The sequence below is a fragment of the Callospermophilus lateralis genome, chromosome 2, assembly GCF_048772815.1.
Source record: "Callospermophilus lateralis isolate mCalLat2 chromosome 2, mCalLat2.hap1, whole genome shotgun sequence".
NCBI classification, from domain to species: Eukaryota; Metazoa; Chordata; class Mammalia; order Rodentia; family Sciuridae; genus Callospermophilus; species Callospermophilus lateralis.
In genome coordinates, this window is record NC_135306.1 from 103,948,653 (window position 1) to 103,964,586 (window position 15,934).

Sequence of the window (15,934 nt, forward strand, 5' to 3'; positions counted from 1 at the left end):
AGGCTTTTCCTTACGTTATTTAAATGGGGAGCTTTATATCAACCCATCTCCAAGGTTGTAGCCTCATCTAGTCTCAGCTCAATTATTTCCTTGGGATCAAAATGCTCTATTTCATGAGATTCCCCAACTCATCTGAAGGCCTATTGCTAGAAGCAAACTGTAGTGCTAAGTCCTGAACTCTCAGGTGAGCAGGAACTGTGAAATTGATTATTATGTTGTGCTGTCTCTCTTGGATTCTTAGAGGATGCTGAATGACTTCATCATTAATGAAAAATAATTCTGAGTTTTTACTAATAACAAACCCCTTAAATTTTAATTCTCTCAGGGCTTATGTTCAAGCCAGGAACAGAGTATTTACTTTAATTCTAAATTAGTCTCTGCATCTATAATTATTTACTTTAATTCTAAATTCGTCTCTGCATCTATGCAGTAATGTTGTCTTTATTTTCACTCCTTTTCTGTTCTTGGGCTAAAAGCAAGTTCCTTTGTAATCATCTGATTTCTACACTCAGAATATAAACCCAGCACATCCATCGAGGGATACCAGATTCACTCTCTGTAGCTCTTGGACCATTTGCTTCCTTGTTTGTTTGGTTGGTTGGTTTTGTTTTTAGTTATACACGGACACAGTATCTTTATTTTGCTTATTTATTATTATGTGGTGCTGAGGATGGAATCCAGGGTCTCACAACAAGGTATCACACGTGCGAGATTAGTACTCTACTGCAGAGCCACTACCCCAGCCCTATTCCCTGTTTTAATTGGGTGGTCATTAGCTGGAGTAGACAAGAGTTTGTCTTCCATATCAACTTTAGACTACAGGCTGCCCTCTACCTACTGAGGAAGTGTGTTCAGAAATAGGCCCATTTTTAAAAGGAAAGAAGTTCTGTTATGACACAATACACATAGTCATGCACCACATAGTAACATTTTAGCCACATGCTACTATACTGGGTCCCCTAAGATTATGACATCTGGTGATGTCACAGCCATCTCAGTTTTTCCAATACATTCTATGATGCTCACACAAAGAGGCTATCAACTAATGACCCTTCTCATAAAGTACCCATCATTAAGCAAAATGTAGGACTGTGCCTTCAGATCTTTGGTTCTGCTTCTACCAAAGGCTGAGCTCAAGTATAGGCTGTTCAGTTATCTATTTCCTCCCATTTATAAGGAGCTTTTGCATTTAAGTAAACACTTTTTCAAGTACTATAGGATTTCAGTGAATTCCTGTGAAGATATTGTGTGATGTATGATTTCTGTTTCATAAATTAAGAAGATAAATGAAGTTCAGTGAAATTTGTTTGCTCTACAACTGGGCTTGGATTTATAATCTGTGGCAAGTATTTTATTAAAAACTCTACTTTTAAAAATAAATATAGGTCTATTCACCCTGCCTATTTTTTCTTGAATAAATTTTCATTATTTATGAAAATTGATCTTCTTTTGTAAACATTATCACAAGTCTAGGCCTGCCTTCTGTGGGGTTGTAACAATGGTCCCTTCACCTTCTGAATGTAGCCTCATTGCTGGAAGGCTTATTTATTTATTTATTTATTTTTAATTTTTTTTTTTTTTTTTTTTCTTCTTCTTCCCTCTCCTTCCTAACAAGATTAAGAAGACAATGTTAACAGTTCTTCTCCTTGTTATTTGCTCTTGAACACAGGCACTCCAGGAAGGAAATGCCGGCTGAAGATCTGGGAAGTAAAAATCTCCCAAATTAACAAGTGAATCCTTAGAGGCCAGCAGGGCTCCCAGGGACCTTCTACCAGAGCACACCTGGAATGCAACTTTTGAAGAGTTTTTTTAACAATCCCCCTGTTTCTCCAGATGGGCAGAATCACAGCCTTTGGGACAGGAGTCCCCTATGTTTCTCCTTTGCTAGCAAAGCAATAAACCTTCATTTTCCTTTTTCTCAAAACCATGTCCTTGTTATTAAATTGACATTGATTGGCATTAGGGACAGGGATCAAGCTTTTGGTTACAGGGTAATACTCCTTAAGATCAAATTAGTTTTGGAAGCAACTGCACAGATTTTTGGATTGGTCCTGTGTGTGGACCAACTTGTGCATTGGGAACTTGGAAAGTTGACCCCCTAGTTCTGTTATGTAAATGTTTCCTACACTGCTAATGAATAAGTCCATGCATATGCAGCATGGATGCAAGCCCAGAGGCTCATATAGAAATGTTATGAGGCTGATTCTTTAGACTCTGTAAATTACTAGGCAACTACACTTTTATTTATTAGTCATAATTTAATGAAACTCAAGGGCAGGGAAAAAGAAAGGAATCACTCCAGATATAAAAACACTGCATGATGTCACTTCTGTGTCAATTCTAAAAAAATGTCAAATACATAGAAACAGTAGAGAGGAACTTATCAGGGTGGGGAAATGGAGAGATGTAGATCAAAGCTTCAAAGTTGTAGTTACCTAGGGTGACTGAAACTAAAGATCTATTGTGCAACAATGTGACCATGGTTAGTAATATTGTATTATACACAGGAAACTTGCAGAGAGAACAATTTCAGGTCCTTTCATCTTACACACAAATGCAAAGTAAGTTCAAACACCCACACACACCCACCCACATACATATGGTGTGTGGGTGTGTGTGTATTATATGTTAATTTGCTTGACTTTAACAGTCATTTTCATGTTGTATACTTCAAATATATACAATTAAAAATTCATGGTGTAGATAATAAAATATTTTGAAACTAAAAGGATAAAGATTTTCTGAAAATTCACCATAACCAATATGGTGTGGAATGAACATAATATCAAAGAAATAAAAGAGAAAGTCCAATATAAACTATTTATAATTTTTAATATTTTAGAATGTAGACATTATGTCTTCATATTCTTGTTTAAGGTGTGTGTAATTTATCTTCACTCAATTATGGTGTCCCTTTAGTATATGTGGAGTTACATGTGTAAAAATCAGAAACACAGCCTCTGCTGACAAGTAGCTTAGTGAGTCCAATATAATTTAATTCATAATATTATGGCATTTTACTATATAAAATTAGAACACAAAAGAAGCATAGTCTGCGTCTTCATATGAGAACCAGATCTGCTATTTCTTGGGGGAATTCTAACAGGTAAAAGAGAAACTAATTGCATTCTAGAGTGGGAACAGTATACACAAAGACACTGAAGTTTGATAGTTTGTTTTGCAAAATGACAAGTAACTTGGTGATTTTGAAGTATAACGACCAGTGGGGAAAATAAATTAGGACATGAAATTGGGAGTGCAAATATAGCAAATTGTAAAAATTATTGTATTTTATATTTAAAAGTTTATATATTACTCTAGATACAGAAGATTTTAAAGCATTGATGTAACATCATCAGATAATGTTATGTTAACAGATAAAACTGGTTTTTTGAAATATTTAATTTTATCCTATAGCCTTGTTATATAATGAATATTTTTATCAGATTACAATAATCAACCTTATTCGTTGTAATTAAAAATATGTTGTAAAAATGCTTACAACCAAACTGATTGGCTTTAATTTTGTAACATTATTATGCAATATTTTAGTTGTTTTCATTTTTTTCAAATCTTTTAAAGAATATAATGGGGAATATCTTTGTGCATAAATTTTTATGAAGACATTGTCATCTCTTCCAAATTACCATGAAGTTTGTAAAATAAATGTTGTTCCCTATTCTGGCCCCTCCAAATACAAACAGTGCAATGATGCCTAAAGTCAGGGAGAATTGTGCATTTCACATGTTAAGATTGGAGACCTTTCTCTATCCTCCTAGGAGTAGAGGAGCACAGTTTGCAGAATATGTGCAGATTCCCAACTGAAGCACTCTATTGTTGAGGATGACTGAATTAAATAGAATCACAGATATATTATTTATATATAATAATAAAACCAGAATGAATTTATAGCAGAATAGCTGATGTTCAATTTCAAGAAGTTGCACAAAGGTTTCTTACAGGGAAAAGATTTCAGAGGAGAAAAATCAATTCTTAGCTTGGAGCATCAGGGAAAGATTTTTAAAAGAAATGGTATTCAGATTATGTTCCAAAAGTAGTATTATTTGGATTTATAGATGTGAATGAAATGGATATGAAGAGAAGTAGGAGCAAGAAGACCAACACTCACAATCACCATAGGCAGGACATATATGTGAGAGAGCCATCAAATTCAGGACCTGTGAATCAGCAGAATTTGTGCAATATGGCCAAACATGGCAGTATCGTAGTTCCTGTTAAATATTCTATAGATATCTGTGATGTCCATTTGATTGATAGCATTGTTTGAACCAAAGGTGTCCTTTTAATTTTATTTATTAATGTTGTCTCTTGTTGAAAGGGTTGTGTTGAAATCATCAGTTTTTACCATATTTGGGTCTGAATGGGACTTAAAGAAGTGTTTGTTTTATGTAATTAGTACACTTATATTTGTGGCGTAAGTATTTACTACCATTGTATCTTCTTGTTGAGTTTTTCCTTTAACAAATTGTAGTGGTGTTCTTTGTCTCTTCTGATTAATCTTTGCTTGAAATCTACTTTGTCAGATAAAAGAATAAGCTACTTCTCTTTGTTTTCCAGCTCCATATGTGTGGAATATTTTTTTCCCATTCTTTTATCTTCAGTCAGTGGATATCTTTGTCTTCAAGATGAATATCTTGCAAACCACACATGGTTAGAATGTTGCTTCTTAATACATTCTGCCAGTCTTTGAATTAGAGAGTTGAGACTGTTTTTATTCACAGTTTTTATGGAGAGATTTATGATTTCCAGTCAGTTTGGTTTGTTTCATAGATTTAACTTATTTTTCATTTGCTTCATTGCCTTTTGGGGAACTTCATCTGTTAGAGAGCTCTGGAGTTTAGAGTTCTTGTTTGTATAGTATATCTTTACCTTTAATGCAGGTTAGTTTTTTATCTTAGAGGTAAAGTTTTATTTCTTCTTTGATGCTGAATGAAAACTTTGCTGAATATAGTAGCCTTGGCTGGCAATTATTTTATTCTGGAGTTTGGCTTATCTCATTTCAAGCCCTCCTGACTTTGAGTTTGAAATAACAAGTTGTAATTGAGTCTAAATTGATCTTGTGATCTTATATATTTCTTATGTAGCTTTTAATACTCTAGTCACGTTCTCCATGTTAGTAATTTTGGTTATGATATACTATGTACTGAAAATTTTTTTCCACCTTATCTATTTGGTGTTCTCTGTGCTTTCTTGCATGTGGCTATCTAACTCATATTTACCATTTGGAAAATTATCAGCTATTATTTCTCTGAAAGGCTTCTTAATGCCATTAGGATGTATTTCTATGTCCTCTTTCATCATGATGACTCTGAAGTCAAACTTAATGTTGTCTTGAGTTCTTGTATATTCTGATCATAATCTTTTTCTTTTTTCTTTTTACTGTCTGCTGAATATTCCAGCTACAATACCCTAGGCCTGATTTTGTTTTCCACATAATCTAGTCTATTGGTGATCATTTCAATTGAATTCTTTATTCGATTTATGATGTCTTTCATTTCCAGATGTTCTGATTGATTTATTTTCAGAGTTTCTGTCTTTATTGATTAGGTTTTTCATCTCCTTTATTTTTCTTAATTTCTCAATTCTTTTTTTTTTCAGCTCTTTAATCATTTTTTCAGAGAGAGAGAGAGAGAGAGAGAGAGAGAGAATTTTTTTTAATATTTGTTTTTCAGTTTTAGGTGAACACAGCATCTTTATTGTATGTGGTGCTGAGGATCGAACCCAGCGCCCCGCGCATGCCAGGCAAGCGCGTTACAGCGTGAGCCACATCCCCAACCCTCTTTAATCATTTTAATGATCAATTTCTTAAAGTTTTTCTCTGAAATTTCTTCTATTTCCACATCTTTGTTTTCCTTTGTTGAGGACTGTAACTTTGGGGAGGAGTCTTGCTGCCTGATATCTCTAATGCCTCTCAGTTTTTCACTGAAGAACTGCTAATTTAATTCACTCTTGTAGAGTTGCTGTAACACTGGCTGTTCTTGAGCCGTTATTTTGCAATCATTCTCTGATACTCTTGTAGAAGTAGATGTCCAAGTATATGAACAGATGTCCTCTAGGCATTTCTACTTGGGGCCTAGTCATTGGTTTGGAATTTTTGCCTAACATATTCTCCGTGCTAAAGAATTGTTGAAGCTTGAGTGTGGTTAGTTTGTGTGTGGAAGTAGGTTCTCTGTCACTTCGTTGAATTGTGTGTATAGCTCAGCCACATAGTTTCTACTCTGTAGATTTGTAGTACACAATTGCTTCCCAGACACTCTCAGGAGAAAAGGAAACATACATCAGCAACAATAATAGTAATCAACATATAGTTTTAGAATAAATGTCTGCAACGAACTATTGCCTGTACACAATTAGTTACCACAGAAAGAGAAATAGTGATGTTGTTTTACCCAAGAATTTGGGGGTAATTTTCTGGGTTTTTTAACTGTTCATATTTTTATTTGTGTTTATTTTTACAGAATCTTGAATTATTTATAAATTTTCAAATTTCTTTTCATTAACTTCTTAATGAAATCACATAATATCATTATATTTGGGGATTTGAACCCATGACCTCATGCATGCCAGGCAAGCACTTTACTACTGAGCATATCCTAGCCCCTAGATATTTTTGAATATTTAGAGATTTTATATTTTTAGTCTTGATGTTGTCTTCTCTATTTTTTTCCTTGACCTAGAAATTAATCAATTTTAATCATCATTAAAAAATCCTTTTGGGGGTTTATCATCCTCTGTTATATACTTTTTTTTTTTTATTTTGTTAGTTTCTCTCCTATCTTTACCATTTTTTTTTCTTTAAAGTTTTTAAAGTATTCATTAGCTGTCCTTTTTCTACCCAAATGAGATGGATGCTTAGTTTGCTGAATTTTAGTCTAAGTTTTGTTCCTTATGTGTTTTTTAGAGCCATAAATTTAAGCATATCTATACCTGATTTCGAAATTTGGATGAAGAACTTTTAATTGGCATGCATCTATCTACCTAACAATATTTATTAATTATGATTATTTTCTTCTTTAAGTTTGTGCTGTTCACAAGTGTGTTTATTGCATAATGTTTTAGTATTTTTTCTTTAGTTTTCAATAATATAAATTCAATAATAATATTAACATCTATAACTGAAAAGTTACAGATGTTCCTGGGGTCCTCTTAATGATGTCCTCCCTCTGAGAGGTTTTATTCTGCTTATGATGGGTCACTAAACTAGGACCAGACATTCTTGATCCAATTAAGAACTAATAAACTTCAAACATGGTAATCTTCCTCTACCTCTCAGTGTAGTCCACCAGGGATCTATCCAAAACCTCAGATGCACTTCACAGCCCCATTTGCTGTTTTTCCTTTTACCTCTGTGAAGGAGCTCAGGTTTCATTCTTTCATTGTGTACCTGACACTTCAAAGCGTAAATGGACACAAGATGTCAAGCTCAATGTTTCTGGATTCCCTCTTCTCTCTGGTCTTTTCACAGCTTCTTAGTGTCTTTAAAGACAGTTGATTCAATTGCCTTACAGTTTTTTTTTTTTTTATCATTTTATTTTTATTTTTTTTAATTAATTTTTATTGTAGGTTGTTCAAAACATTAGTTTTTTTTTAATATTTTAAAAATTGTATATAGCTTCCATAGTTCTCTATTAGATTGAAACCACTCACTCTAGCATTTCTGTGAGCAGAACTCATATAAGGTGTTTTATTTGAAGTCATATATTTAAGTTCTATATAGTAACAATATACCAAAGTTATAAATTCAGTGCTAGTTCCTTTCCTTGGAGATGTTTGGAACAAGTAAAGTTTCCTTACCTGAAAATGGGCTCACTGATGTTTTTTTCTGTGTAGGTTTTTTGAGTTAAAAGAATAAATTTAAGCAAAGCACCAGAAATTATATTTAACACAACATAAGTACTACATTATGTTGCTAGCTCCTATCAATGCCTCTCTGTTTCTTGCCACTGAGAAATTACTGTGACATTTTTTCCACTTCAACTTCTTAGCTCAAATCAGCCTCACTTGATCCCAGCCTGAATTGTTCTTTCCTATCTTTTAAAAATATCTTTAAAATAAAAAAGTCACAAACTCATTGCCAAATACTCAAAGCAACAGAGAAAACATAATGCAAGTTATGAAAGTCCTCACAAACAGGATTATTCATTTTAACATTTAGGTGGACATTGTCTCCATCATTCATTTACACACAGGCAATTTATATGGAGATTAAAATAATTGCAAGTATTCACAACACTTTTTCAGCTTCCACCCACTATAAATATTTATGGCCTTTGCCTATTTTTCTATCAAGTAATTTGTTTTTGTCATTGGTGTTGGTGGTGGTGAGTATATCATGTAGTGATGTGTGTATGTGTGCCTGTTTTTTTTAAAAAAATTTAATATTTATTAATGCATTATAGTTATAAATAATACTAGGGTTTATTTTTACAAATGCATATAACACATTTTGCTTCATTTAAATCACCCATACTTCCTCTTCCCCTGTGATCCCCACACCCTCTGCTCACCTTCCTCAACTCTATTGGTCCTCTTTCTTTTTTTTTTTTTTTTTTTTTTAGATTGGTGAATTATAGTTTTATATATAAAATTCTAATGCATTGTGATATATTCATATATGCACATACATGACATAATTTGGTCAACTTCAATTCCCAGTTCTTCCTCTTTCCCTCTTTCCCTCCTCCCTCGCTCTTGGTTCCCTGCTTCGCCTCTAATGATTTCTCTTGCCTGAGTGTTTTAAATTCAATCTTGGGTTAGATGCTTTTGTCACAGGAAAGCAGGGAGTTGAACTCCAAACCTTGATTCTTGTGTTCCCATGAAAGAGAATTTAAAGTCAAGACACCAAAAGCCATGCCAGAAAACTTCATCATAAATGAAAGTAAAAGGAAAGTGAGGATTAAGAACAAAGCACTGTCAAGAGAGAGAGTGGGCCCTCTCTGAGCAGAGAATGGAAAGGAGAGGGTGCTGTCTCCAAGTTTACTACTGTTTGATGTTTTCCAAGAGAACTGGAGGCCTCCTTCAAGCCATCTTCACAAATCAAGTGACCAACTCCTCCTTCACATTGGGGACTTTAACCTTAGTTGGTCCTGTACAGAAATGGCATGGTGGCTGTCCTATTCAGGGGGCTTCATCTACTAGTCAATCCCATGTTAATATGGGCACTGGGGTCACAAGTTATCTTAGTGTGCCTGCTTTACTAAATGAATCTTCCTTCCCTGAAAAGTGGAGACACTGATAGCTATAATTCCTAGCTTTACACTAACATTAGTGGACTCTGTCAAGAGGTAGTCCCATTAATCCTTTGCTTTTGATGTGTTTTCTAATTAGCTCCTTAGATTCTGTTTATTTTCTAAAAATTAAATGCCACCCTTTGATTTCTTATCCACTTTGAAAGTAGTTTTAAAAGACCCTAAATTAGTTTAAAGAATGCCTATGATCTTGCCATGCATTTCACTGTTCATTGCTAGCTCCTACCTAACACTTTTAGATATAGGAAAGATTTGAGGTATTCTAAATAAATTGATTTTCTCAATGAATGTTAATGCAGCATTGATTTAGAAGGTGTTAAAAAAAGTGGTCTTTCAGTTTGACTTTCATTTTTCTTCAATCTTATGTAAATGTGGATATATGACAGAATTGGCTAATGCTGGTAATTCTGTATCCTAGTAGTTTAACTGATATTGCTATCTCATTGACAATAAATATCCTTTTTTATCATCATTTGAAGATTTAAGTGTTATCCATTCACACATTCTTTCAAGAGATCTGCATTGGAAGCTTATTAAATCATTGGACTGTGTCTTTTGGATACAATACTGAAAACAAACAAACAAACATAAGCCTTCTTCTTATGAACATTTCCATTGTCTGGAAAAGAAATCTGTTAAACAAGTAAACATGCTTATGGTCTAAACTTGTCCACCAACACTATCTAGGCTTTACCAGGTGTCAAGGCAAGTGGATTCTTACACCAATATTCACCATTAGAACAGTGAACTGATACTGGAATAGTTTGAATCCAGCACTTCCTCTAGGACAGACATTTATAAAGTGTGGGAAAAAGCCTCACTGTGATCTTGGATTTTTGCAGTCGGGAAGGGCCATGAAAACCTCATACTGCCTCTCATATTATTTATTTGTCCTTGAAAGGACAGTTTTTGTCCTCTTTGCCTCATTCAGTCTTTTGCTAAGGGAAACCGCAGTTTTAATTTGAGATTTACAGAGTATTTTTTGGTTTGTTTAATAGTTTAAAAAAGGATGGGAACTTTGTGATTTAATGTGGAATATAAAAACTATAAATGGCTGCAATGTCATGAAAATAAAGAGCTATAATATTAGTGCAATCCTCAGAAAATAGTTTTCTTCTTTCTCCTTGCAATCTGAGAAAATTGATGTAGAATTCTCAAGTCTATTCTGGGTGGGAAGGCCTCCCCACACCTTTTCATTAAAAAGTAATGAGAACACTGGCAGCATAGTGCAGATGCTGAGCCATGACTTGGGAAGAATTAAGAGGACTTGGCTGAAGCCTGGCTTTTATAGAAAATGTAAAGTCTACGTTTTGGGGGTAATGTGAAAATCAAATAAGATGATAGATGGGAAAATTTCATCACAGAGCCTAGGACACAGGTCAGATTCTATAAATGTTAGTGATACTTTGCAAAATAGAGATAATGAAATGATTGAAGGTAAAAATAAAACAAATTAATTGCAAGTAGAACAAGAGTATAACTGGATATGAATTGGCACAGACAGGATTTTGGGAGATAATTTCTGAGACAGCCTTATTGAATCAGGCAAAATTGACTGCCCATTATGGGGACAAGAAATCTGTCTCCGGCTACTTATTATTCTCTTTGGACTTCTTACCCAGGATAAAGGAATGGAGAATAATATAAGAGTTAATTACGAGATCTCAGCAACTACAGATACATACCAAGATAGAAAATCATTTATAGGCAAACAAAATATATGCCTTCCAGACAAAGTTTCTTATTATGTAGATATTTATTTAAGAGAAGGGCATTGGAAGATTGGTGCTCAGGCACATTAAAATTTTTAAATCCAATACAATCTCCATAATTCATTCCTGAACAATAAACACATTTCGGAACATTTTTTTTAGGGACCTTTTCACTTCTTTGTTCCTTAAGGAGTAGATCAACGAGTTCAGCATGGGGGAGACAATGTTGTTTAGTATCTGCACCACGGCCCCAAGCAGAGGGTTGGGTGTGCGCTGCAGGTAGATGATGATGACAGGTCCGTAGGCACAGAGGATGGCAGTGAGGTGGGCACTGCAGGTGGAGAAAGCCTTCTGCCTGCCCTCTGCTGAACGAATCCTCAGAATGGCAATCCCAATGTGAGTGTAGGAGACACAAACGCTGAATAAGAGCATTAAAGCCAGGAGGCCAACATTAATGGAGCCCACCCTCTGGGCCAGAGAGCTGTCAGTACAAGCCAAGGGTAAAACTGCAGGGATGTCACAGAAGAAGTGGTCCACCTGATTGGGGCCACAGTAGGTTAACTGAAAGGTAAAGGAGGTCAGTGTGGTGGCATGGACACACCCCACCAACACGGCTACCGTGACCAAGCTGACACAGACTGCAGGTTTCATGATGAGCATATATCTTAGTGGGTGACAGATGGCAACATAGCGATCATAAGCCATTACAGAATACAGGCATCCTTCCGTAGAGCCTAGCAGGTGATAGAAGAAGAGCTGTGCAGCACAGCCCTTGTAAGAGATGGCTCGGCTCAGACCAGAGAGATAAAAGAGCATCTTGGGACAGGTTACAGAAGGGAACAACATGTCAAAAACAGACAGAAGTCCCAAGAAGAAATACATGGGAGTGTGAAGAGTGGAGGATGAAATGATTGCTGTAAAGATGAGTAAATTCCCAAGCAGGGTGAAGAGGTAGATGGAAGAGAAGATGACCAAGAGCACAGTCTCCAGTCCCTCCGTCTGGGGGATTCCCAGGAGGATGAACTCATTCAGCAAGCTGTGATTTCCCATCTTGCTGGAAGGCTCTTCTGGGTTTTCACAAAGAACATGAAGACATGAATGTGGAGGCTGATTATGACAGACACAACACTACTGTGCATATTGTCAACAAATTTTGTGTAAACATAAAGTTAATGATGAAAATGAGAATTAGGAGTTTTAGTCCAAAGAGATTTAGGTGCTAGCAAAGTCTACCTACCACTTCACAACTGAAGGCATGCTCCTTCACACCCATGAATACAAAGCAAAACTGAAACACTAACAAGGTAAAATAAAGGGTGGATTAAGAGAACAAAAAATATCAATATAAAGCAGGAGAGCACAATTTAACTAATGTCCTTAACACACCATATAATATGAATTCCCTATAATTATCTGACCTGGAAGCTTGATTTTCTGTATTCCTTTTAGCGTATTGTAGTTATTCAAAGATGTCTCCTGATAGACTAAGTATTCAGGAAAATTAACTTGGGTACCCACATATCTGACTAGAAAAATGGATAACCATACATGACAAGGAGCAATAGGATGTGGGTTGTCTGAATAACATTCTAATTAGATAATTTGATATGTTCCTTAGTTTAAACTTTTTTTTCCCTTGGTACCAGGGAATGAACTTAGGAGCATGCAACCACATTCGCAGACCTTTTTATTTTTTATTTTGATACAGGTTCTTACTAAGTTGCTTAGGGCCTCACTAAGATGCTGAGGCTGGCTTTGAACTTGTAATCCTCCTGCCTCAGCCTCCTGAGCCACTGGGATTGCAGGCATGTGCCACTGCTCCCAGGTAGTTTGTACATTTTCTTATATGAAAATGGTTATTTTACTGAAAATAACTTACCAGTAGAATATACTTGGGGACTTAAATTGTTTATATATCAAATACAAATGTGAGATAGTTAAACATTGTTAATAGTGTAATTTTTTGAAAACTTAGAGCCATAAAACTAAAATATTTAATTACTACAACTTTTGGGGATTTTTTTATGTAAAAATTTGTACTTATAAATAATAATTATGGTAAGAATATTTAGCATTAATTAACTTTCTTCACAGATTTATAAATATACTGTACAGTACTGTCAAATATTTATAAATAAATACTGTACAGAGCATGTTCATCACTGTATCTCTCGAATACTATATCTACTATAATTTATTATTGGAATCAAATTTTCAAGTGCTCTAAAATGAATATTTTGTCCTAAGACAATTATCAGTCTTTTATAATAATTCGAGAATGCAATCATTGCAGTGAATCTGCATTTCGGTCTACATTCCATGCACAATGAAAGGAATTCAGATTTTCACTTAAGTGCAGTGTTTTCTAATTCCTCATCTAGGATAAATGGGATGAGAATTGACCATCCTCATAATTACTGGCAATCACTCATTCATTGTCTATTGCTGGAGTGAAAAAATGTAAAAGATAGATGGAGATTGAGAGTCAAGGGGAGATAATGAACTTTCCCAAGTACAGGGAACATCGGAGAGTCAAGAATAAAGTTCTGCAACACAAAGAAGAGAACATGAAAAGCAATGAATGTAAAAATACCTGAAATAGGACAAAACTATTCACACACCATTGCCTGTTTAAGATATATTTGATCATGCATGTTGGTTCATGAGATAATAAATTACAGAATATTGTCACAAAATGTTAATGCAACTTATTTACTTTCCTGCTGTCATGGCATTGAGTCTCTAGAGACTACGAGTATTGTGTTGGTGGGCTCTTTGAGTCTTAGGACCTTTTGTGTTTCATGTTGGAAAAAAAGATGACATTCTTTACATTTTTCCCCCTGTACTAGTGTTGTCTTTTCCCTGTGGAGGATCATCTAAACTTGAAACCAGTTTGTATTTGTACAGAACCTAAGAGAGAGTGTGGCCACTAGGTGGCGCCCATGCTCTGAAGTATCGACCTCTACACAGGCCTAGTTGGAGGTCTCTGAACAATTCAGTCAGGCTCAATTAACAGAGAGGGAGAACATGGTAACTGCCATGTAGTTTTTTTAACACACTCCTATGAAAAGATGTTTAACAAGAGAGAGACATTTTCAAAATAATATATGATATTTCAGCTGTGAAAATGCCAAGGATATGTAGAGATGTAGGCAGGTGCCTGAAATTATGATAGATTAAGTGAATGGGAAAATAGTGTTGAAACTCTGGGACATTGCTATAATGGTGCTTGATGTATGATTAATGCTCAATAAACACTTGTTATTTATTAATCCAGATAATTTTCCCTCCAAGAATTGCTATAAAGATTAAATATGATGATATTAGTGATACACTTTGGAAATGATAAAGAATTTTACTGCTGTCTGGAGGAGAGGAGATAATAGGGAATGTGATTAGAAAAGACAAGATTTTTTAGATGGGAACATTTAGTTGTGAATCTAGATTATTTTTTGCTTATTAGTTTTGATTCTGATTTCCCTTCATTTTACTTATACCAAAAATAGGGATCATATTATATTTTAAGGGTTGTTCAGTAGATTAAACACAGTAAGGTTTCATGAGGCACCTAATAAAATGTTTGACATTTTGCAGATGCTATTTAGTGCTATTCAAGCGACTGCTATTTACTATGTCATTCTGGCCAAAGAAAAGACACTCTTTTGCTGTTCTGGGTTAATATGAGAGTGCGCAAAGCTGGCATTGATAGCACAGTTTGGGGAAGTTTCAAAGAATACCCTTTGGTCTCCGAGGAGATTTTGACGGGGCTCAAAAATATGTATATAGGGGAGAAGACTGGGGACCACTGCTTAAGTGCCTACTGTATTGTTCACATGCAAGCCCCACTCAAATTCATTCAAAACAGTGAATTATGAATTATGCTAAACATGATATCATGATGCACAAGGGGAGAGAAGACTCATGTTTTTGAGGCTTAAGCAAAAATCCCATGACTTCTTTAAGATACAAATTCAAAGTACAGAAAGCCTATAAGAAATTTCTCATGAAAACTATACTATGGCAGATTGAAATTTTAGTTAAAAACAATTAAAACAATATTTATTTTTATAACTTCAAATGTTATTTTTAAATCACCAAATATTCCATCTTATTATTTCTGGACTCACAACCAGAGAGTTTCATAAGCCTCTGAGACACCTGGAATCAAGTATGATAATTTAAATAGTAATTTACGGGACACCCATAATAAAAATTAAGACAGCTTTTGTAGAAGATTGAACTCAAGGTCTAACATTTTTCTGTTTTTTTTTTTTTAAAGAAAGAGAGAGAGCAAATTATCACTATTTGCAGATGACATGATTCTATACCTAGCAGACCCAAAAGGGTCTACAAAGAAACTATTAGAGCTAATAAATGAATTCAGCAAAGTGGCAGGCTATAAAATCAACACGCATAAATCAAAGGCATTCCTGTATATCAGCGACAAATCCTCTGAAATGGAAATGAGGACAACCACCCCATTCACAATATCCTCAAAAAAAATAAAATACTTGGGAATCAACCTAACAAAAGAGGTGAAAGACTTATACAATGAAAACTACAGAACCCTAAAGAGAGAAATAGAAGAAGATCTTAGAAGATGGAAAAATATACCCTGTTCATGGATAGGTAGAAGTAACATCATCAAAATGGCGATATTACCAAAAGTTCTCTATAGGTTTAATGCAATGCCAATCAAAATCCCAACGGCATTTCTTGTAGAAATAGAGAAAGCAATCATGAAATTCATATGGAAAAATAAAAGACCCAGAATAGCAAAAACAATGCTAAGCAGGAAGTGTGAATCAGGCGGTATAGCTATACCAGACTTCAAACTATACTACAGAGCAATAGTAACAAAAACAGCATGGTACTGGTACCAAAACAGGTGGGTGGACCAATGGTACAGAATAGAGGACACAGAAACCAATCCACAAAACTACAACTATCTTA

General features: G+C 34.9%; 1 protein-coding gene and 1 pseudogene across 1 annotated transcript; one reads left to right on the forward strand and one right to left on the reverse strand.

The window, feature by feature from the left end:
- Positions 1 to 11,101: 11,101 nt before the first annotated feature.
- Positions 11,102 to 12,031, reverse strand: LOC143387004 (olfactory receptor 10N1). Its single transcript, XM_076841720.2, has one exon. It carries the CDS (start codon positions 12,029 to 12,031, stop codon positions 11,102 to 11,104), a length of 930 nt encoding a protein of 309 aa, XP_076697835.2.
- Positions 12,032 to 12,075: 44 nt separating this feature from the next.
- LOC143387018 (von Willebrand factor A domain-containing protein 5A-like) overlaps positions 12,076 to 15,934 on the forward strand; it is a 52,981-nt pseudogene continuing 49,122 nt past the window's right edge.